The following is a 25258-nucleotide window of genomic DNA, read 5'->3' as shown; positions in this document are numbered from 1 at the left end:
GGGCTAGGGAAGAGACCTTGCCGCAAGTGGAGGAGATCAAGTACCTCAGAGTCTCGTTCACGAGTGAGGGAAAGAGCGGATCGTGAGATCGACAGGCGGATCGGTGCGGCGTCTTCAGTAATGAGGACCCTGTATCCATCTGTTGTGGTGAAGAAGGAGCTGAGCCGGAAGGCAACGCTCTCAATTCACCGGTTGATCTACGTTCCCATCCTCACCTATGGTCATGAGCTTTGGGTTATGACCGCAAAGAGAACATCACGGGTACAAGCGGCCCAAATGAGTTTCCTCCGTCAGGTGGCGGGGCTCTCCCTTAGAGATAGGGAGTGACAGATAGAAGGTCTGTCATCCGGGGGGAGCTCAAAGTAAAGCCGCTGCTCCTCCACATCGAGAGGAGCCAGATGAGGTGGTTCGCGCACCTGGTCAGGATGCCACCCGGACACCTCCCCGTACTTACTGTATGTATGTATTATGAATGTGTGTATGTATGTACTGTATACATGTAGTACATATGTATGTACGGTATATATGAATATATGTATTTACTGTATATTTGTATTATGTGTGGATGTACTTACTGTATGTATGTACTGTATATGCATTATGTACGAATGTATTCACTGTATCTATTTATTACCTATGTATGTATTTACTGTAGATATGAGTTATGTATCATTTGTGTATTTACTGCATATATATGTATGTATATATTGTGTATGCATGTATGTTTTACTGCATATGTGTTATTTATGTATATGTTATGTATGTACTTATGTATTTACTGTATGTATATATGATGGATGTGTTATGTACACAAGAATGGCTGTCAATGAATGCTGCCACATGTCGTATACATTCTCTCCACTAGGAGGTGACAGTGGGCAGGCCATAGAAGGAGTCTATCACTCCCCCCCCCCCCCCCCCCCACACACACACACACACACACACACACACACACACACACACACACACACACACACACACACACACACACACACACACACACACACACACACACACACACACACACACACACACACAAGTATAAAAGCCGCAGTAAAAGGTAACAGAAGTGCAGTTATTAGATTCTACGTTCAAACGCTCAGAGATCACCTGTTTAAATCTCGCTGGGGCTAAAAGGAGGAAGAACTAAATGTCTTCCGTTAGAACCAGGTGTGGTCCATTAGGACCTTGTGGTCCACACGTGTCCCAGAGAAGGTTAAAACCAGGTGTGGTCCATTAGAACCCTGTGGTCCACACGTGTCCTAGAGCAGGTCAGACCCAGACGTGGTCATTAGAACCCTGTGGTCCACACGTGTCCTAGAGCAGGTCAGACCCAGACGTGGTCATTAGAACCCTGTGGTCCACACGTGTCCTAGAGAAGGTCCGACCCAGGTCCATTAGAACCTTTGGATGTCGGCTTGTGTGTCCTTCTTGTCCCTGTAGCAGTAAGAGCAGTAGTTTCCCGTCTCAGGATGTCCATAGTAGTTGCAGTTCGGCGTCTGACAGTGAATGGACTGCAAGCCGCCAGCGCCACCCAGGGAGTAATGTCTGCCGGGCTCCTGGAAGCTCCGCCCACCGGGCTCGCAACCGGAGTAGTCTGGCGGGGGAAACTCGGCGTGGTACGACAGCGCCATGGAGGCGGGGCTGAAGGACGTGTCGTGGCCTTGCGAGTTATTGCACAGAGGGCGGGTGGGGCCCGTGGGGGAGGGGCCCGTGGGGAAGGGGCGCGGGAGGGTGGCGTAAGACGGCACTTCGTTGTTGGAAGAGCCGCCGGCTAGCTGGCGCCGATTATCTCTGTTGAGTACTTGAAGGTGCGGCTCGTTGACGGACGCTCGTGGGATGGTCATGAAGCGCGAGTACACATCCGGGCTGAGGATGTTGGTCTTCAAAGACGGCGACGAGCTCTCGCACACTTCCTCTTTGGCCTCGTAAGATCGGTAGTTCAGCTCGCCGCCCGCCTCCTTCTTGGCGTAGGCCACGCCCTTACGCTCCGCCTCTCGCCGCTGCTCCTGCTCGGCTCGGAAGCGCTCCTCCACTTCGGTGAGGTACCGTTGGATCCTCTGCTCGCGAAGCGGGTGCTGGTTGTCCGTGGCGAGCATGCCGGCGAAGACGAACTTCCTCTCGCCTTGCATGGCGGCCCGCAGGATTCCCAGGCTGACTTTGACGTCGGCGCTGTACTTGTAGGTGTCGCTGTCCGTGCTGCTGCCCGTCCCGTTGAGGCGCTCGCTGCCCGAGGAGGGGGAACCCTTCCCGGAATCCTCAGAGACGTTGGCGGTCGGGGAGCCATCTTTAACGTTCTTGGAGGTCTTTTTCTTAAACCCGCCCTCCCTCCTGGCCGCCATGAGGCCTACGTTCCTCCTCAGCTTGCTGCCCAGAGTCTTGCTGAAGCTGCCAAGCTTGTCGGCCACAGACTCCGCCCTCTTCTTGTCCTTCTTGCCTTTGTCTCTGTGTCCCGACGAGACCGAGGAGCCGTTCTTGACCGACGGACCGCCGCCGTTGGCCGCGGTGCCGCCGTCTCCGTTGCCATTGGAGCTGCTGCTGACCGACTCTTTGTCCGACTCGCCCGAGTCTGGAGGCGTGCGGGCGTCCTCCCCGGCGGACGCGGTGGGGGACTCAGGCTGTGCCAGCGGGGCTTGCTGGAAGGAGCAGAAATACGAGTCAGTGGAATTCAACCTACTCACTCCACTCTTAACGTGGAAAGACATTAATGTTTCTTGTTTTCATATTAGCAATTTTAAGCTAGCAAACTAGCGCTAGTGCGTCCGTGAGTCTATCAAAATGCAGTTAGCACCATTTTTCAATAATTTTTATTCAAAACGGTCATACTAACTGTCAGGAGTTTTACCGCGGGTATCATTAATATCGTTTATCGTTACATCCACAGTGAGAGCCGGCTCAGTATGCAACTAGACCTGACGTCACGTGCAATACAGGTACCGTAACATGGTGTTGTTAGACTTTTCGCGATCAATAGTACCGCCGGGATTTGGTCGGTGCAGAAAAAAGTGCAGAATTCGGTGGCCTTCCCTATGAAAAACACCAACCTAATTATTTATAACTGCCTGAAATGGACTTATGCTGTTTTTATGATTTAAAGTGGGGTGGTAATTGTTGTTTTGTGACCACAATAATTACTTAAGTTGACTCCTGACGCTGTAAAATTAATGATGCAGACACGTTTGTTACTGGATACTTTATAATATGCTTTTGCCTTAGAGACTTTGTATGTGTAAGTAATATGCAACTGTACTTATTTGATACTTGTTAGTGTTGACAAATGTCACCTCTGCTTGTTCAATGGTTATTACTTATGTCTAGCTTGTGTGCTTGGATGCTGTGTAGCTGCTAGCTCCCAGTAGCCTATAGCCTAGCATGTTTACCTTTAGTAAATGACTTTAGTAAAATAGAAGAAAAGTCTTCTTTGCAGTAAATAATTGTGCTGGCATGCACACTTTTGTTGTCGTCACCCCCCCCCCCCCCCATTTAGGTTAGTCCCCCCTTGTTAGTTTATTCCCCCAATTAGGTTATTTTCCCCTCATTAGATCAGTGTTTTTCAACCTTTTTTGAGCCAAGGCACATTTTTTGCGTTGAACACCACCAGCAGAAATCATTAAAAAACTAAACTCAGTTGACAGTAAAAAGTCGTTGTCGCAATTGTTGCATATGACTTTAAACCATAACCAAGCATGCATCAATATAGCTCTTGTCTCAAAGTAGGTGTACTGTCATGACCTGTCACATCACACCCCGACTTATTTTGACTTTTTTTTTGCTGTTTTCCTGTGTGTAGTGTTTTAGTTCTTGTCTTGCGCTCCTATTTTGGTGGCTTTTTCTCTTGTTTTGGTAGTATTTTCCATGTAGCAGCTCCATGTCTTCCTTTGAGCGATATTTCCCGCATCTACTTTGTTTTAGCAATCAAGACTATTTCAGTTGTTTTTATCCGTGATTGTCATGTCATGTTCGGATGTACATAGTCTTTGCTCCCCAGTAAGTCTTTGCTGTCGTCCAGCATTCTGTTTTTGTTTACTTTGTAGCCAGTTCAGTTTTAGTATCGTTCTGCATAGCCTTCCCTAAGCTTCAATGCCTTTTCTTAGGGGTGCTCGACCTTTTGTTTATTTTTGGTTTAAGCATTAGACACTTTTTTACCTGCACGCTGCCTCCCTCTGTTTCCGACATCTACAAAGCAATTAGCTACCGACTGCAACCCGCTGATATGGAAGAGTATTACAAGGTTACTCTGCCGAGCTCTAGACAGCACCGACACTAGACAACAACACATCATTTGCAGACTATAATTACTGGTTGGCAAAAAATATTTTTAACCCAAATAGGTGAAATTAGATAATCTCCCACGGCACACCCGACTGTATGTGTGCCGTGCCACAGTGGTTGAAAAACACTGCATTAGATTACCCCCCCTTGATTATTTCCACCCCCTATTAGTTTATTACCATTAGATTATTCACCCTCCTGTTAGTGTATTCCCCCCATTAGATTATTTCTCCCCATTAGATTATTCCCCCCCTTGTTAGTTTATCCCACCCACCACATTAAGTTATTTGCTCTGGTCGAGCATGCACCCGGCGACTCCTGCGGTCTGGTGTGCTCACCTCGTAGGGCAGCGGCAGCCAGTTGACGTTCATGTAGCCGTGCAGCATCTGGAGCTTCGCCTCCAGAGAGAGAGCCACGCTGCAGAAGACAAGCGAGACATATGAATTGCAAGCGACCCATTGTGACGATGATGTGGAGCGACAAAGGAGCGGCCGTTCACAAAGTCCGTGGAGTGGGAGGTTATTTTGGGAGCAGGTCTTTAGTTTGTCCGCTCCATTCCTGGATGCTACTTACACCTAATCTTGTCGTCAGCGACAGCGAGCGTCTAATCTTAATCCCTAAACACAAACACACCACACTCTGCAAGGACAGCTCATTTGACACTTTCTGGTAGGGCTGCACGATTAAATCGATTTGAGTGACAGACATGTTGGCCAATCCGAATTGTTGGAACTTCGCTCTTATTCGTCTCTGGCTTCAAACACGGAGAAATTGGTCTCACTCTGTGCGCCTATATTCAACACTCTTTCCAGCCATTCACAATCTTTGTCTCAGTGGGCGGAGGGTGACTCAGCAAGGCTGCACAAACAGGAAGCACGGACAGAGAGTTCGCCGCTCGCCAGTGAAAAGTGCCACAAAGTAACAAAAATTAGGAGGAAGAAGTATTAGGGGTGTGGGAAAAAAATTGATTCGAATTCAAATCGCCATTCTCACGTTGTACGATTCAGTATCGATTCTCATTTTTCAAAAATCGATTTTATTTTTTTATTTTTTATTAATCTATCCAACAAAACAATACACAGCAATACCATAACAATGCGATCCAACTCCAAAACCAAACCCGACCCAGCAACACTCAGAACTGCAATAAACAGAGCAATTGAGAGAAGACGCAAACGACACAGAACAAACCAAAAGTTGACGTTCATGTAGCCGTGCAGCAAAGAATTATGAGAAATACTTCCAACCTTATTGAAAATAAGATATTCTTCATCTCAGTATGTTAATAATGACTGAATTAATTAATTACATACAACAAAAATGTTGTATATACCATTGGCGTTGTTAGGCCTATTTTAGGGGGGCTCAAGCCCCACTAAAATTTTCTAAAGCCCCCTTAAATAATTTGGTGTTAAAAAAAAATATATATATATATCTTTTTTTTTTTTTTTTTTTACAAATACATGCCGACATATTCATTATAAAGTGGCCCGAATATGAGTTTGAATAAATAATCATATAACCTGTCATTATTCACTCAGTTTCCCCTCACTTCATAGCGTAAGGTAGAGAGCCCCTTTAGTGCGTCGGTATCCAATCCATTCCACTTGTTCATATAGAAAATGCCCACATCACTCAAAATCCAGTCCGCATTTTCTCTGCGACCTTGCTTGCGGTCCTGCAGGTGTACGAAGCACATTAGCACACAGCACTGCAGAACAAGAACCTTGTGTCTGCAATTGTAAATAATTTAGTTTTTAAGTTTTGTGTTTCTTGTAGAATCTATATAAAGTAATATACATTAGCCTATTGTTAAAATAATGAAAAAAACATCATTAAATATATTTGTTTTATTGTATTGTTACATTAATAGCTGTTGTATTATTATAGGATGCTTGTTAAACATTTCATAGGATTTTCAGAGGGTGGAAAAACCAAGACATTTAATATAAAATGTAAAATGAATAAATACATAAAAAGAAAAAGGAAAAAAATGGTTAAAAGCCATCGTCCCGGGGAGCATTTAATTTCGTCCCGGGCATTTTTTTAACGACGTTAATCCCAAACCATGGAAGTTACATTTTATTGTTTGCGTTATTTGTTTCAGCATCGCACTTTGAAGATGGTCCCTCAGCTCTTTGACAGCTTTGGCTCTTTTTCAGATCAGCAGACGGACTCTAAGTCTTTCTTATTTACAGTATATATAAACGTTTCTCATTTCTATTCAGACTTCCATATATATTTAATTTCCTTAACGGCTTGCCATAATATATATATATATAAATATATTATATACAAGCCAAATTATCCCGATCCAGATATTAATTTAATTAAAGTAATTAAGTAATATTTCGAGGGCTTGAATTTACAACCATTTTAGTCACATATGTGCCCAAAATGTAATCTGTGCAACTTCAAAATATTTGGGAACAAACAATTATTGTATTGTGAGCTAAAGTGGTGGCATTAGCCTCTACGTTGTGAATTAATAACTTAGAGGCTAATGCCATGACTTTTATTGTGTTTCAGCGTATCTTGAAGGATCATGCAAGTAATTGTTTCTTGTTGATGCTGTAAACAAAATGTCACTGTGCAAACACATGTTTGTTGTTGTACTGAACACAGATTGAAAATAAACCCACTGAAATAATAGTAACAACAATTATTAATTTCTAAGTCTTTGTTAGCCGTTTGTGAAGTTTTGTGCTGGTGCGCTACGTTCGCTCGCATCCTGTGCATCTCCTGTGGGCTAAGCCCCCCCTGTCCTTAAAAGCTAGTGACGCCCCTGGTATATACTAATTCATAGATGTTATTTTATTATATATAATGGTCAGTAAATGATTCTATATAATTGTAAACGCTTTGAAGTGGGAAAGGGGTAGGATTAAATAAGCTTTGCTTCTTCCTACTCCTTTTCGGGCGTGATGTAAAATTAAATGATATGAAATTGTGTGATGTATTATGATGTAAGTGTGTTCATGTTCGAAATAAACTAAAGAAAGAAAGAAAAAAGAAAGATTATCAACAACAGTATCAATATTAGTTACAATTTCAACATAGCAGTGATTAAAAATCCCTCATTGACATTTTCATTAGACATTTATAAAAATAAAAAAAATAAAAATGAACAATAGTGTCACAGTGGCTTGCACTTGCATCGCATCTCATAAGCTTGACAACACACTGTGTCCAATATTTTCCCAAAGATAAAATAAGTCATATTTTTGGTTCATTTAATAGTTAAAACAAATTTACATTATTGCAATCAGTTGATAAAACATTGTCTTTTACAATTATAAAAGCTTTTTACAAAAATCTACTACTCTGCTTGCATGTCACCAGACTGGGGTAGATCCTGCTGAAATCCTATGTATTGAATGAATAGAGAATCGTTTTGAATCGGAAAAATATCGTTTTTGAATCGAGAATCGCGTTGAATCGAAAAAAAAAAAAAAAAAATCGATTTATAATCGAATCGTGACCATTGGGACACCCAAAGATTCGCAGCCCTAAGAAGTATGGTTACAAAGGCAAATGTCCCGAGGTGGGGAAACGTCAGCTTCAAATCAGATGGGCAATACGAGCCCATCAACACGGACGAACGAGCGAGAACGCCGTGATCACGTGATGACAACAAACAAAAAGACAATATCCAACCTAGTTTTTCCCGACTGGGGAAAAAATGCACTTAAAGATGTTCAATATTTATTTACAGAAGTAAGAGTCCATTTAGTTGTTTTGTTTATTTATTTAGTTTGAGTTATTTACCTTCCAGTGACAGTACAATGGTAAACAATTCTACAGTAATAGGAAATAAGTTTGTATCCTTTTAAATGGTTACATTACATTATTAACACTGTATAGTTTGTATTGATTATTTCTTCAGTTTAAGAGCGTGATGTAAACAAAAGCTCTGAGTCTGTCTGCATGAAGACAAAAAGTTTGAAAAGTAAATGATTGCATATTGTTCCAATGTGTGGCACCTTGAGACAAGAATATATTTATTGACAGTCTAAAAGTAACGTGTCTTCCTTCACTCTTTACACAATTTATGCATTTGTATGTATTAAATATAAAAATCACAATTTTGGAGAGAAAAATTGCATTTACTGTAAATTACCGGATTATAAAGGCGCTACTTTTTCTTTACACTTTGAACCCTGCGGTTTATAAGACAGTGGGGATAATTTATGGATTTGTCAATTAAGTTTAAAAAAAAAAAAATTAAATACACTGAAAATGTGATTTATTGCTTGTGCTATGGCGCCATCATATGGACGAGTTCGCTCACTGGTGCTTTCAACCGCGGGTAAAAGTGCCATTCCGTCCTCTAGCCGTCCATAGCGTTTCTACTCGTATGGAATCTTCATTCATCACTCTAAGTGACGTTTGTAAGTTTTACAATATAACTAAAACAATTCTTACTTTCTAAAGCGTCCCATATGTGATGTCTGTAGGAGTGTTTTCATGCATATTTGTACGGGCTACCGTAATGTAATCAAGCTAGCGCCGTTAGCATTAGCTAATATGCTAACACTTTTACGAGTGTGTGTGTTAGTATTGTTAACTTACAATGGCATTCTTTTTCTATTGTTTCAGTTTCACAAATCCATCCATCCATCCATTTTCTACCGCTTGTCCCTTTCTGGGTCGCGGGGGGTGCTGAAGCCTATCTGAGCTGCATTCGGGCGGAAGGCTGGGTACACCCTGGACAAGTCGCCCCCTCACACTCACACACTAGGGCCAATTTAGTGTTGCCAATCAACCTATCCCCAAGTGCATGTCTTTGGAGGTGGGAGGAAGCCAAAGTACCGGGATGGAACCCACGCAGTCACGGGGAGAACATGCAAACCCCATACAGAAAGATCCCGAGACCAGGATCGAACCCAGGACCTTCGTAATGTGAGACCTGTTCCACCGTGCTGCCTCAGTAAATTCACCAAAACGTCACCGTGGAGTTATTGAGTCTGTTTAGCTGATTGGAGAGTCAGCCTGCGCAGCTAGTGGGTCCATGACGCTGACTTCTGTTTTGTTTGATCAGCCGTTTTACTGCCGTGTTACAGACACCGTTTGGAAAAAATTAAGGTATGTAAAAAAACGTTTACAGAATATTTCTGTGAAAATATGGTAGTTTTTCGTGCAGCCCTAGTTGGTAGCGGGGGAAAGTGGTTGATGGCGCCGTACCTGGCCAGCGTCGTGTTGTTGATGTCGTTCTTGCCCCATTCCCAGTCTTTTCCGGGGTCCACAGCAAAGTGCAGAGGCAGCATTTTGTGCTCCGAGTCGGTGAGCGGGATCACCACTGCGGCAAACGGAGGACACAAAGTAGGTAAAGCGGGCAAATGTCTTTCCAGAAAAGATTAAAACATTAGTCCCAACGATGGTCTCCAGGAGTCACCTTGCTCGTTGGAGCTGTCCTTCTGCTCCATGGGGACCAGAGCGGAGAAATGCGCCTGGTCGTAGGCCAGGACCAGCGGTGAGCGGTGGCACTTGGCAGCTGCCACTTCCAGAGGTAGGTAGATTCCCCCAAACGGGATGGGAGCGAAGGCTGTGGACAAGAAAAGCACGACATTGTCACTTTGTCTGGAACAAATAATCATCTTTGTGATCAATTCATACCATTGGACAAGGTCTACACCTGGAAGTAAGTTAGATATCATTGTTATTATTGTGTGAATGGCCAAACAGTCACACAATAAGATGCTACACCAATAAATCATCTATTTGTTATTATTATTATTGTGTGAATGGCCAAATATTCACACAATAAGATGCTGCACCAATAAATCATCTATTTGTTATTATTATTATTATTGTGTGAATGGCCAAACATTCACACATAGAAGGTTCTACACCAATAAATCATCTATTTATTATTATTATTATTATTATTGTGTGAATGGCCAAACATTCACACAATAAGATGCTACACTAAGAAATCCTCTTTTTGCTATTATTATTAATGTGTGAGAGGCCAAACATTCAGACATATAAGATTCTACACCAATAAATCATCTATGTGTTATTATTATTATTATTGTGTGAATGGCCAAACATTCACACATATAAGATTCCACACCAATAAATCATCTATTTATTATTATTATTATTGTGTGAATGGCCAAACATTCACACAATAAGATGCTACACTAAGAAATCCTCTTTTTGCTATTATTATTATTGTGTGAGAGGCCAAAACATTCAGACATATAAGATTCTACACCAATAAATCATCTATGTGTTATTATTATTATTATTGTGTGAATGGCCAAACATTCACACATATAAGATTCCACACCAATAAATCATCTATTTATTATTATTATTATTTTGTGAATGGCCAAACATTCACACAATAAGATGCTACACCAATAAATCATTTATTTGTTATTATTATTATTATTATTATTGTGTGAATGGCCAAACATTCACACATAAGATTCTACACCAATAAATCATCTATTTATTATTATTAATATTGTGTGAATGGCCAAACATTCACACAATAAGATGCTACACTAAGAAATCCTCTTTTTGCTATTATTATTATTGTGTGAGAGGCCAAACATTCAGACATATAAGATTCTACACCAATAAATCATCTATGTGTTATTATTATTATTATTGTGTGAATGGCCAAACATTCACACATATAAGATTCCACACCAATAAATCATCTATTTATTATTATTATTATTTTGTGAATGGCCAAACATTCACACAATAAGATGCTACACCAATAAATCATTTATTTGTTATTATTATTATTATTATTATTGTGTGAATGGCCAAACATTCACACATAAGATTCTACACCAATAAATCATCTATTTATTATTATTAATATTGTGTGAATGGCCAAACATTCACACAATAAGATGCTACACTAAGAAATCCTCTTTTTGCTATTATTATTATTGTGTGAGAGGCCAAACATTCAGACATATAAGATTCTACACCAATAAATCATCTATGTGTTATTATTATTATTATTGTGTGAATGGCCAAACATTCACACATATAAGATTCCACACCAATAAATCATCTATTTATTATTATTATTATTTTGTGAATGGCCAAACATTCACACAATAAGATGCTACACCAATAAATCATTTATTTGTTATTATTATTATTATTATTATTGTGTGAATGGCCAAACATTCACACATAAGATTCTACACCAATAAATCATCTATTTATTATTATTATTATTGTGTGAATGGCCAAACATTCACACAATAAGATGCTACACTAAGAAATCCTCTTTTTGCTATTATTATTATTGTGTGAGAGGCCAAACATTCAGACATATAAGATTCTACACCAATAAATCATCTATTTATTATTATTATTATTGTGTGAATGGCCAAACATTCATACGATAAGATGTTACACCAAGAAATCATCTATTTCTTGTTATTATTATTATTGTGTGAATGGCCAAACATTCACACAATAAGATGCTACACCAATAAATCACCTCTTTGTTATTATTACTATTATTATTATTGTGTGAATGGCCAAACATTCACACATATAAGATTCCACACCAATAAATCATCTATTTATTATTATTTTGTGAATGGCCAAACATTGACACAATAAGATGCTACACCAATAAATCATCTATTTGTTATTATTTTGTGAATGGCCAAACATTCACACAATAAGATGCTACACCAATAAATCACCTCTTTGTTATTATTACTATTATTATTATTGTGTGAATGGCCAAACATTCACACATAAGATTCCACACCAATAAATCATCTATTTATTATTATTTTGTGAATGGCCAAACATTCACACAATAAGATGCTACACCAATAAATCATCTATTTGTTATTATTATTGTGTATATGGCCAAACATTCACACATATAAGATTATACACCAATAAATCATCTATTTATTATTATAATAATAATTATTATTGTGTGAATGGCCAAACATTTACACATATAAGATTCTACATAAAAAAATAATCTATTTTTTATTATTTTGCCGCAAAAGCTCAACAGCCCACAGTTTTCATCCGATCGGAACCGTTCAGAGCATCGAAACGTTCGGCTCGACCGGGAAACGTGAGCTCCCTGAAAATTAAAAAAAATATATCACGGATTACCCAGAATTCCGGGACACTCTGCCTATTGAAAATGAATGAGCCAATTTTTAAACTTGCACAATTTCCACATTTATCAACCACTTTGAACCGTTCCACCATCCACACACTCCACTCACCTTGGACAATCAAACTACCATTTTTCCAAGTTCCAAAAAAAATTGCAGGAATTCCTGGTTTTCCAAAGCCCTATTTTCACCTCTTACTGGAAAGTTTTCACAGTCCACATTTTTCAAACGTTTTTGACCATTCCACCTTCAAAACATTTGTCTATGTTGGGACAACAAACGCTCCCATTTTTTTCCAGTACAAATATCCGGTTTTCCCGAAATTCTATCCATCCATTTTCTACTGCTTGTCCCTTTTGGGGTCACGGGGGGTGCTGGAGCCTATCTCAGCTGCACATGGGCGGAAGGCGGGGTACACCCTGGACAAGTCGCCACCTCATCACAGGGCCAACACAGATAGACAGACAACATTCACACTCACATTCACACACTAGGGCCAATTTAGTGTTGCCAATCAACCTATCCCCAGGTGCATGTCTTTGGAGGTGGGAGGAAGCCGGAGTACCCGGAGGGAACCCACGCAGTCACGGGGGGAACACACAGAATGATCCCGAGCGCAGGATCGAACCCAGGACCTTCGTATTGTGAGGCAGACGCACTAACCCCTCTTCCACCGTGCTGCCCTCCGAAATTCTAAGAATTCCAAAATATCCATTCTCAATTCAAAATGTTACTACGTCAACATTTTTCAACCGATTCCAAAAAGTCCAATCCCAACCCATTTATATCATCTTGGGCAATTATGCTAGTATCAATATTTTCAAAGATTCCCTATTTTCCCGAAATCCCCAAATTTCCAGGAAATTACCATTCAAATGAATGGACGTATTCATAGTTCTACAATGCCCTACAGTCTCAAAATTTTGTGACATTTTTAAACCTGATTCCGACCCTTCAACCATCCACACACACACACTACTCTTCCGATATATCGAACGCAAAACATGTTTTCCAAAATTCTCCGTTTTGTCTGAATTTCCAGGAATTTTCTCCCCAATGACCAAGAATGGGAAATATACAATGGACTGCACATCCAACATTTCTCATCCGATTTGAACCTTTCCAACATCCACACACTCCACTCACACTGGACATTCAAGCAACTCAGTTCCACTCACACGTATCGCACGCATTCCTACGGGAATTGCAAATTGAAGTTATCTTATGATTCTCTACTAGGGGTTAATATTTAATATTTGGTGAAGAGGCTGTGATCTTCACCGTCTCACCTTCTCCTCCAGAGTCCCTCAGCATGGTGTCGGCCACCACCACGATGGGCCTTTTGAGGACGTGGGCCAGGACGAAGACGTGGAACTCCTCTAAACTCTCGTAGACGGGCTCGTCTGAGGACTCCCCCCTGAAGTGACGACAACAGGACACAAACGGTGACACAGGTGTCAAAGGTATCACATGTTTGCTGGGACAACATGAAGTGGCAGGGAGTAAAGAAGATGCAGTATAACACAGGGCTGTCCCGATACTACTTTTGGTCGGGGGTGGGGGGCGTGGTTAAGAGGAGAGTATATTTACAGCTAGAATTCACCAACTCAAGTATTTCATATATATATATATATATATATATATATAAATACTTGACTTTCAGTGAATTCTAGCTATATATATATATATATATATATATATATATATATATATATATATATATATATATATATATATATATATATTTTATTATATATATATAAATAAAAGAAATACTTGAATTTTAGTGTTCATTTATTTACACATATACACACACACACACACAACACTCATCTACTCATTGTTGTACTTGAAAGTACAATGCTTTGTTAAGGGTTGAATTGGCCATCCTCTTTCTATTCTCTGTCACTATTTTTCTAACCATGCTGAACACCCTCTCTGATGATGCATTGCTGTGTGGCACGCACAAAAGTGCTTTCATCAAATGCACGAGAGTGTGGAATCTTCCATCTCTCCCTAGCATGGCCCAAAACTTTGTCCAGTTTACATCTGCTGTGACAACTAGAAACACACGAGCCTCCACCAGGGGGCAGTGTAGCGTACCCAGATGTAAAACCTCTTTTGCACAATCAGCCTTTTCATATAAAGCCATAAAGGAATGGAACGACCTCACAACAAACGTGAAAAGTCTAACAGATTACTCTTCATTCACAATCGAAGTTAAAAAGTGGCTTTGGAGCAATCAAAGCTGCTCACACGGTCACTAAGATGGGCATTATGTTTGACACATCAACCTAATGTGTATTATATTTATCCATGTGAGCATTTTTTATTGTAAATTGTGAGGTGTGTCTGTTAAAATCATGGTTGTTTTTACAAATGATGACAGATGTGAACAAAAGTATGTATTGTCTTTGTGTGATGATGTAAATGAGGTGTGGTTGTATTGTATATCAAGTATGTGTCCATGAAAGGGCATTTTATGACTTTTTTCTTAATACTTGTGTATGATTTTATCGTCATAATTTTATTGCATGATTTTTGTTTCCCTTTAATTTAGGTAGCCGGGGACTGCAGATGGAAATTAGCTATTTAGCTATAATCTGGTACAGAACATATCTGTCTTTGAGCTTAATGTTTCTGTACATTGTCCCTTCAAATAAAGGCTAAACTAAAACTGGTCAATCCTTGCTTCCTGGGGAAGATCTTCCCTGGCAAGCAATTGGTACTCCAGTACTTGTACCCGGAGGCTGGTCAGGTCCAATCGCAGCTGCGGCAGACTTTTTTTTTGGGGGGCGTGGCCTCCAGCTCCGGCTGAATACCGGGAGTTTGTCGGGAGAAAATCTATGTCGGGAGGTTGTCGGGAGAGGTGCTGAATATCGGGATTCTCCCGCTAAAAACGGGAGGGTTGGCAAGTATGGGTACATCACTGAAAAAAGGTTGAGAATCACTGCCTTAGAGAATGTTTATGTGTAAGTAATATGCAACTATAATTATTTAATACTTGTTTATATTGACAAATGTCACCTTTTATTGTTCAATGATTATTACCTATGTCTAGCTTGTGTGCTAGTATGTGCGTAGCTGTTGTGTAGATTAAGATTAAAGATTAAAGTACCAATGATTGTCACACACACACTAGATGTGGTGAAATTTGTCCTCTGCATTTGACCCATCCCCTTGGGATTTTGGTGATTTAACCCCCAACTCCAACCCTTGATGCGGAGGAGGTAATGGGTCCCAATTTTATAGTCTTTGGTATGACTCGGCTGGGATTTGAACTCCAACCTACCGATCTCAGGGCGGACACTCTAACCACTAGGCCACTGAGATGGATGCTAGATCCTTGTAGCCTTTAGCCTAGCATGTTTCTCTTTTGTAAATGATTTTAGTGAAATTGTGTGCTTATTGAAGGACATTTAGATGTTAACTGGCTGTCCAGCTTTGCACAAGTTAAAACTCTGCAAGACTGCTTGTATCGCACATGATATCACACACAAGTAAACATGTTGCAGGACTGCTCATATCACACGTAATATCACGCACAAGTAAACACACTGCAGGACTGCTTGCATCACACATGATATTACACACACAAGTAAACACGCAAAAGGACTGCTCGTATCGCACATGATATCACACAAGTAAACACACTGCAGGACTGCTTGTATCACACATGATATCACACACAAGTAAACACGCAGCAGGACTGCTTATATACCGCATAATATCACACACAAGTAAACACGTTGCAGGACTGCTCATATCGCATGTACTATCACGCAAAAGTAAACACACAGCAGGACTGCTTGTATCGCACATGACATCCCACAAGTAAACACGCAAAAGGACTGCTCATATAGCGCATGAAATCACACACAAGTAAACACGCTGCAGGACGGCTCATATCGCACATGATATCACATACAAGTAAACACGCTGCAGGACTGCTTGTATTGCACATTATATCACACACACGTAAACATGCGGCAGGACTGCTTATATCGCACATGATATCACACAAGTAAACACGCGGCAGGACTGGTTGAGTCGCACATGATATCACACACAAGTAAACACGCGGCAGAACTGGTTGTATCGCACATGATATCACACAGAAGTAAACACGCGGCAGGACTGCTCATATACCGCATGATATCACACAACTAAACATGCTTCAGGACTACTCATATCGCACATGATATCACACAAGTAAACACACTGCAGGACTGCTTGTATCACACATGATATCACACACAAGTAAACACGCGGCAGGACTGCTTATATACCGCATAATATCACACACAAGTAAACACGTTGCAGGACTGCTCATATCACATGTACTATCACGCAAAAGTAAACACACAGCAGGACTGCTTGTATCGCACATGATATCCCACAAGTAAACACGCAAAAGGACTGCTCATATAGCGCATGATATCACACACAAGTAAACACGCTGCAGGACGGCTCATATCGCACATGATATCACATACAAGTAAACACGCTGCAGGACTGCTTGTATTGCACATGATATCACACACACGTAAACATGCGGCAGGACTGCTTATATCGCACATGATATCACACAAGTAAACAGGCGGCAGGACTGGTTGAATCGCACATGATATCACACACAAGTAAACACGCGGCAGAACTGGTTGTATCGCACATGATATCACACAGAAGTAAACACACAGCAGTACTGCTTGTATCGCACATGATATCCCACAAGTAAACACGCAAAAGGACTGCTCATATAGCGCATGATATCACACACAAGTAAACACGCTGCAGGACGGCTCATATCGCACATGATATCACATACAAGTAAGCACGCTGCAGGACTGCTTGTATTGCACATGATATCACACACACGTAAACATGCGGCAGGACTGCTTATATCGCACATCACACAAGTAAACACGCGGCAGGACTGGTTGAATCGCACATGATATCACACACAAGTAAACACGCGGCAGAACTGGTTGTATCGCACATGATATCACACAGAAGTAAACACACAGCAGTACTGCTTGTATCGCACATGATATCCCACAAGTAAACACGCAAAAGGACTGCTCATATAGCGCATGATATCACACACAAGTAAACACGCTGCAGGACGGCTCATATCGCACATGATATCACATACAAGTAAGCACGCTGCAGGACTGCTTGTATTGCACATATCACACACACGTAAACATGCGGCAGGACTGCTTATATCGCACATCACACAAGTAAACACGCGGCAGGACTGGTTGAATCGCACATGATATCACACACAAGTAAACACGCGGCAGAACTGGTTGTATCGCACATGATATCACACAGAAGTAAACACGCGGCAGGACTGCTCATATACCGCATGATATCACACAACTAAACATGCTTCAGGACTACTCATATCGCACATGATATCACACAAACATGCAGCAGGACTGCTCATATCGCGCATGATATCAAACACAAGTAAACACGCTGCAGGACTGCTCATATCGCACATGATATCACACAAATAAACACGCTGCAAGACTGCTTGTATCGCACATGATATCACATACAAGTAAACATGGATCAGGACTGCTTGTATCGCACATGATTTACACAAGTAAACACGCTGCAGGACTGTTTGTATCGCACATGATATCACACACAAGTAAACACGCGGCAGAACTGGTTGTATCGCACATGATATCACACAGAAGTAAACACGCGGCAGGACTGCTCATATACCGCATGATATCACACAACTAAACATGCTTCAGGACTACTCATATCGCACATGATATCACACAAGTAAACATGCAGCAGGACTGCTCATATCGCGCATGATATCAAACACAAGTAAACACGCTGCAGGACTGCTCATACCGCACATGATATCACACAAATAAACACGCTGCAAGACTGCTTGTATCGCACATGATATCACATACAAGTAAACATGGATCAGGACTGCTTGTATCGCACATGATATACACAAGTAAACACGCTGCAGGACTGTTTGTATCGCACATATTACTACACACAAGTAAATACGGATCAGGACTGCTTGTATGGCACAAGATATCACAAGTAAACACACTACAGGACTGCTTGTATCGCACATGATCTTGCACATTTCACATGCAAGCGCATATCATCAATATCAGTTGGGGACACAGCTGGTGTAATCATTTGGTGTGTAGAAATGGTGGTAGTTTAGTCCTGGTCACCTGGTGTTGACGTTGTTGCTGTAGTTGACTCTGGGCTCGCTGGAGGCCAGTTTCAGTAGTTCATTCCACTCTTTCTGCCACTCCTCCTCACTGTAAACCAGGCTGGACTGCAGAGGCGGGACACACACACACACACACCCACACACCCACACACACACACACACACACACACACACACACACACACACACACACACACACACACACACACACACACACACACACACACACACACACACACACACACACACACACACACACACACGGGCAGACATTAGGAGAGCCCCGACACTGGTAAAAACCAGAGGAGGGAAATTGGACTGGGGCTTTGGAGAACGGCCATATGGTAGAACTGGCATGAATGTGCTATGACTACTTTGCAGCAACCAGACTCTGCAAAAATGGATGTGTTGAAAAAAAATAAAAATGGTTCTTTTGTATGTGTTTTTGGAAAGGCAGTCAAAAAGTGACATCATTAGTTGACCATCGCTTACAGTGGAGGTCGTCAAGGAAATCTATTGTCATAGCAGCAATGTCCACACCAACACTTTTAAAAAGGTATGTGACAGAGTCATGGACATGTGACGTCTCACACTCACACGCCCACACACACACACACTCTCACACAAACACACACACGGCTATCATTTAACCCGGCATAGCATGGAGGGTCAAGGCTTGATGTCTCTGCCAGTCCTCGTCATCCATAATCCACATTTCTGCTCAAACATTGAACTATTGGGTCATAGTGGAAGTAGCGTTGTATTTAGACTTAGACTTCCTTTTATTGTCATTCAAATTTGAACGTTACAGTAGAGAGAAGAACAAAATGTCGTTGCATTAGCTCGTTGTAGTGCAGGATAAAAGAGCAATAAGGTGCAGATATACATAAATAGATTACTGTAGAGATAAATATATTGCACTTTTGCATATGCATCCACGTTTATGGATGTATGTTGTATTGTCTTTGTATTGCAGCGAGTTAATCCATTTTTGGGGGGAATTGAGGGGATTATTTTGATGCGTTCAAGAGTCTTACGGCCTGAGGGAAGAAGCTGTTACAGAACCTGGAGGTTCTGCTACGGAGGCTGCGGAACTTCTTTCTAGAGTCCAGCAGTGAAAACATATTTAAACATACAGTACGTCCTTTTCAGTGTGTCTAAAGCCAGCATGTTAACGTTGTAGAGCACAGGTAAAGTCACAGCCATCGCTTTATGTGCAAAGTCGGTCACAATTCAATCAGACCTGCTAAACCTGCACAGCAAACGTTTTAACATTTCTGTGGTCGTGCTCAGGAAGTTATTCAAATGTAAATAGCAACAAGTTAATATTCTGCCACTGTCACTAGGTTCCCAAATCTTAATTTGCTGTGCTCCAGAACACACAAAGTAAGAGTGGACGTTTGTATGTGTGTGTGTGTATGTGTGTGTGTGTGTGTGTGTGTGTGTGTGTGTGTGTATGCGTGTATATATATATATATATATATAAATGTACACGCACATGCAAACATGCAGTAAAAGTTGATGTGTGTATATATTAGGGTTGTACAGTACATGGGTACTAGTAAAGTACCGCAATACCTATGAATCATAAACGGTACTATACCGCCTCAACTGGTTTCCTTTTTAAAACTTTTTTTTTTAAAAAGGGCATAACGGCGCACCGTAGTCATGCCGTAAACATTTCTGGTTTTACGAGCAAAGGAGCATGTTCGACGATTTTGTCAGAATACATAATTTGTATTCCTGCTCTAGGAGCACTTGCATGCAAAGGAGGAGCTACACTTCCATGTTTAGATAGCAGTTTCACGCATCAATAACACAAACTGCGGATTGTTATGATCATGCTTTGTTTGTCAAAAATGTTTGCTGGTGATATTTCTACTTGAACAAATGCTTCTGATATTCTGTACATTACATGTCGTACGAGTTAAGGGTTTTCATATCTCTGTATGATAATGTTTGAACCTTAAATTATTTAATAAGGGGCGGCGTGGCGAAGTTGGTAAAGTGGCCGTGCCAGCAATCGGAGGGTTGCTGGTTACTGGGGTTCAATCCCCACCTTCTACCATCCTAGTCACGTCCGTTGTGTCCTTGGGCAAGACACTTCACCCTTGCTCCTGATGGCTGCTGGTTAGCGCCTTGCATGGCAGCTCCCGCCATCAGTGTGTGAATGTGTGTGTGAATGGGTGAATGTGGAAATACTGTCAAAGCGCTTTGAGTACCTTGAAGGTAGAAAAGCGCTATACAAGTATAACCCATTTATTTATTTATTTATAATAAAATTTAATATTCAACCTGCTAAATATTCTGTAACTGCAGACTATCAATCAGAACAGGTTACAAAAGAATACACTGTAGCGATGGTAATGACTCAGTGTTTCGACGATTTTGTCGGAATACAGAATTTGTATTCCTGCTCTAGGAGCACTTGCATGCAAAGGAGGAGCTACACTTCCATGTTTAGATAGCAGTTTCACGCATCAATAACACAAACTGTGGATTATTATGATCATGCTTTGTTTGTCAAAAATGTTTGGTGGTGATATTTCTACCTGAATAAATGCTTCTGATATTCTGTACATTACATGTCGTACGAGTTAAGGATCTTCATATCTCTGCATGATAATGTTTGAACCTTAAATTATTTAATAAAATGTAATATTCAAGCTGCTAAATATTCTGTAACTGCAGACTATCAATCAGAACAGGTTACAAAAGAATACACTGTAGCGATGGTAATATTGTGTACTGAACTGAAATTACTGGATGTGGCCTGCAGAGGGCAGTGGCAGGCTTGCCTGCAGTATTAGACCTAGTCTGGGAGCGAAGAAGAAGACGAGAAAGTGTTGGAGTTTAGCTCGACAGTAGCATTTGTGAACATGAATAAAGGCTGACTGGTTCAAAGAAAGTCTCCCTCCTTCATATCGCAATACTCTTTATTTCAATCTGCCAGAAAACATTTAAGTAGAAATATCACAGATTACATGACGAAGCATGAGACGATTTTTCATTGTGTTGTTGGTAAGACCGTTACAAAGATTATTGTCAAGGCTTAGGTCAAAAATAAATACTGGCTAGAGTGGTCGTCTTTAACCGGAGGGTCACCGGTTCAATCCCGGCCTGGCGAGCTCATGTCGATGTGTCCTTGGGCAAGACACCGAACCCCTAACTGCTCCCGATGAGTTAGTGCCTTGCATGGCAGCATCTGCCATCAGTAGTACGCAGATTTGTTGTTCTTAATGTGCAACGACAATAAATACCCTATTCTGATCAAATATCCTCATAAAAACGGATGACAAATACAATTGACATACAATTACAGTGTTTAAATAAATAAATACCTAAATAAATAATATGTTTTTTTTTAATTAAAGCGCAAATAAAAATACAGATTCACCACTTTAGTCATAATTTTTGCGCCTAAGAAACGTTTCTATGTCTTTAGCTCCAGACATCTTCTTTTTGTTTGATGTTGTCATTACTGCCACCAGTGGCGGAAAAGTGTATTACAACTGAGTACTATGAACCACAGCTGAGAAACAGATATTTTTGGGTGGCCCTCTAGGGGGCGCTCACGGCCAAACAATGGTTAAGAAACAGTGGTATATATTTTCCATTTTATACCGCTTGTCCCTTTTGGGGTCGCGGGGGGTGCTGGAGCCTATCTCAGCTGCATTCGGGCGGAAGGCGGGGTACGCCCTGGACAAGTCGCCACCTCATCGCATTATATATCATAAACCTGATAGTATAATTTATATATCATACCTTTGGCTACAATTTGACACATTTACTATTGATATGTTCATTAATGTGAACATGTGACAAAGATATAACAAATATAAAAAAATCAGGAGCTTTATTATAAATCTATGAACACGCTTATTGGACAGGCAAAAGTTAAGTGGGAGAAAATGCGGTCGTTTATAATAGATTTCATATTTCTGTGCGGGCCGGTAGAAAATGCGACAAGGACCAGTACCAGTCCCCAGACCGGGGTTTGGGGACCACTGATGTAGCGCAGCAAAAAGCATGTGTGCAAGCGTTGAAGGCGCTACCTCTTTGTTCTGCTGGGTTAGCTGCCACCTCCAGCGGCGCTTCAGGGCCTCCTGCTCGGCGCCGTGAGACATCTGCTCCAGCAGGGCCTTGCGTAGCGACAGGTCCCGGTCATGACAGCCCCACATACCTGGAGGGGAAAAGGCCAGGTCAGGTACGCACACTGGTCTCCTGTCCTGTGTTGCATGTACATTCTGGTGCAGATCCCGACATTTTACATTACAGGCTACTTTTGCATTAGGTCAAGTCGCAGAGGCGAATAAAAAAAACATACTTTCCTGTGCATTATTGGCAGTTACAGCACCAGAGTACAATTAGTGGCTTTCAATTAGGTTCAAGGGTAATTGTACCTTTTTTGGAATGTTTTGGAATCAATCACAATCCTTATGAGAGACAAGAACACACACAATGTTCTTTTTAATGCGTCCTGACTCGTAAATAACGTATAGATTTGATTGATTGAAACTTTTATTAGTAGATTGTACAGTACAGTACATATTCCGTACAATTGACCACTAAATGGTAACACCCAAATAAGTTGTTCAACTAGTCTCGGGGTCCACGTAAATCAATTATGGTAGTAAATCAATTCATGGTAAAGTCAACTAACAATGGAGTCAATAAAAGCTCCTCTATTGCGCCCACAAAACCCCCAACAATACTCCATTTACATGTAATGACCTGAATATTATCAATTATTAGCAATGTTGTTATTATAAGCACTAATGCAGAGGAACTACTTTTTGCGGCTAACTAGCTTATGCCGCTATATTGACATATAGAGCTGCTGCATCGCCTCGGAGTTGGTGAAAGTTCATTTGAGATTATAAATCATGCGTCTCACCTGGAAAGTAGAAAGTTGTGGACATAAACCCACAAATTGATCAACTTTGACATCCAACTTAGACCCGGAGATGGCCAGTAAGACATGAAAAAAAACTTGTTTGAAGCCATGTTTTTTTAACCCGTCGCAGGGATTGTGACTGAATCTTCATGTAAAGGGGAAAATATAAACATCCCATCAGTCGACATCCCAATGAGAGCAGACATTGTACAATAAGTGGTTGTCTTATTACCGTATTTTCCAGACTATAGAGCGCACCGTGAATTCATTAACGTGGACCCCGACTTAAACAAGTTGAAAAACTTATTCTGGTGTTACTATTTAGTGGTCAATTGTACGGAATATGTACTGTACTGTGCAATCTACTAATAAAAGTCTCACTATTAATAAATCAAACCGGTGTGTAAGCTGCACCCACTATATAAGCCGCAGATATATGTTGTGAAATGAGTTATTTACAAAGAATGATTCCGTAAATGTTTATTTACATACCTAAAACTGTGTCTGTAACGCGGCAGTAAAACGGCTGATCAAACAAAACAGAAGTCATTGTCGTGGACCCACTAGCTGCGCAAGCTAGCTCTCCAATGAGCTAAACAGACTCAATAACTCCACGGTGACGTTTTGAGGAATTTGTGAAACTGAAATAATACAAAAAAGAATGCCATTGTAAGTTAATACACTCGTAAACGTTTTCGCTTATAAACGCTATCTTAATTAAATTACGATAGCACGTACAAATATGCAAGAAAACACTCCTACAGACATCACACATGTGACGCTTTAGTAAGTAAAAATTGTTTTAGTTATATTGTGAAACTTACAAACGTGGCTTGGAGTGATGAATGAAGAATCCATACGAGTAGAAACGCTATTGATGGCGAGAAGACTGAACGTTACTGTACTACTCCACTTGAAAGCTCTAAATGGAAGGACACCGCAGCACCGGCAGTGAGCGAATTCGTCGAAAAGTTGGCGCCATAGCAGAACCAATTAAACACCGTCTCAGTGCTTTTGCTTGTTTTGTTGTTTTTATTATGGCCGTCAGCAAAGGAAAATCCATAAATTAGCCCCTCCGTCTTACAAGCTGCAGGGTTCAAACAAAATACATAAATATGACATGTAATTATGAATGTTACTACATTACATATATACTTACAGCATGTATACAAAACCTTCATGGAGGTTTTTAGATGTTTTTTTAGAGCGCTTTGTAGGCGGAATAGAGCGACTACTATTTTAGCTTCATTGTTAGGTGACTTTTGATTTTATGTTTATTTAGGATCTGGAATGCCTAAGAAAACAAATATGTGTTCTTGTCTGACAAAAGGATTGTGAATGATAGGCAAAATAAAAAAAATTCAGTTCCCCTTTAAGTGAACAATTTTTGGGGTGCATTGTATAGTACCGACGTTTTAACCAAATTGGCACATTTCATGTATTTGTCCTCTTCAAAGAAGCAGGATATAAACTACTAATGAGTCAGATTTTATACAACACCTTCCTAGTGTGAGAAAAGTAACAGAACTAAAACATACATTTGCAAAACTTCCTGACACATCTCCGACCAGGATTTAAAGGCGAGTACAACTGCTTACAAGACCAGGACTAATACAATTTGCCAATATATTCTTATCAGTGATGGAGCAGGAAGGGGTTGGGAATATGTCTGCGGTAAAACTTCACACGAGTGCACATTTTACACATGCTTCTTTAAGCAAAACATGCATAGAAAGGG

General features: G+C 40.8%; 1 protein-coding gene across 3 annotated transcripts in view; it reads right to left on the bottom strand.

The window, feature by feature from the left end:
- Window positions 1-1000: 1000 nt before the first annotated feature.
- The window catches only part of otud7b (OTU deubiquitinase 7B), an 86184-nt gene continuing 61926 nt past the window's right edge, over window positions 1001-25258 (bottom strand). For 2 of the 3 annotated variants that reach the window (XM_062028714.1, XM_062028715.1), the window contains 7 exons: window positions 22679-22806; window positions 18623-18729; window positions 13691-13818; window positions 9668-9817; window positions 9457-9571; window positions 4611-4689; window positions 1001-2636 (listed from right to left, as the gene is read on the bottom strand). In XM_062028714.1, coding sequence (XP_061884698.1) covers window positions 1398-2636; window positions 4611-4689; window positions 9457-9571; window positions 9668-9817; window positions 13691-13818; window positions 18623-18729; window positions 22679-22806 — 1946 coding nt within the window. In that variant the 3' untranslated portion in view covers window positions 1001-1397. The remainder of the gene's footprint in view (window positions 2637-4610; window positions 4690-9456; window positions 9572-9667; window positions 9818-13690; window positions 13819-18622; window positions 18730-22678; window positions 22807-25258) is intronic. The other variant, XR_009822074.1, reaches the window with a different exon arrangement.

Source organism: Entelurus aequoreus, linkage group LG20 (genome assembly GCF_033978785.1).
Source record: "Entelurus aequoreus isolate RoL-2023_Sb linkage group LG20, RoL_Eaeq_v1.1, whole genome shotgun sequence".
Taxonomy (NCBI): domain Eukaryota; kingdom Metazoa; phylum Chordata; class Actinopteri; order Syngnathiformes; family Syngnathidae; genus Entelurus; species Entelurus aequoreus.
Note: the sequence above shows the minus strand (reverse complement) of the source record. Positions and strands in the feature narration are given on the sequence as shown.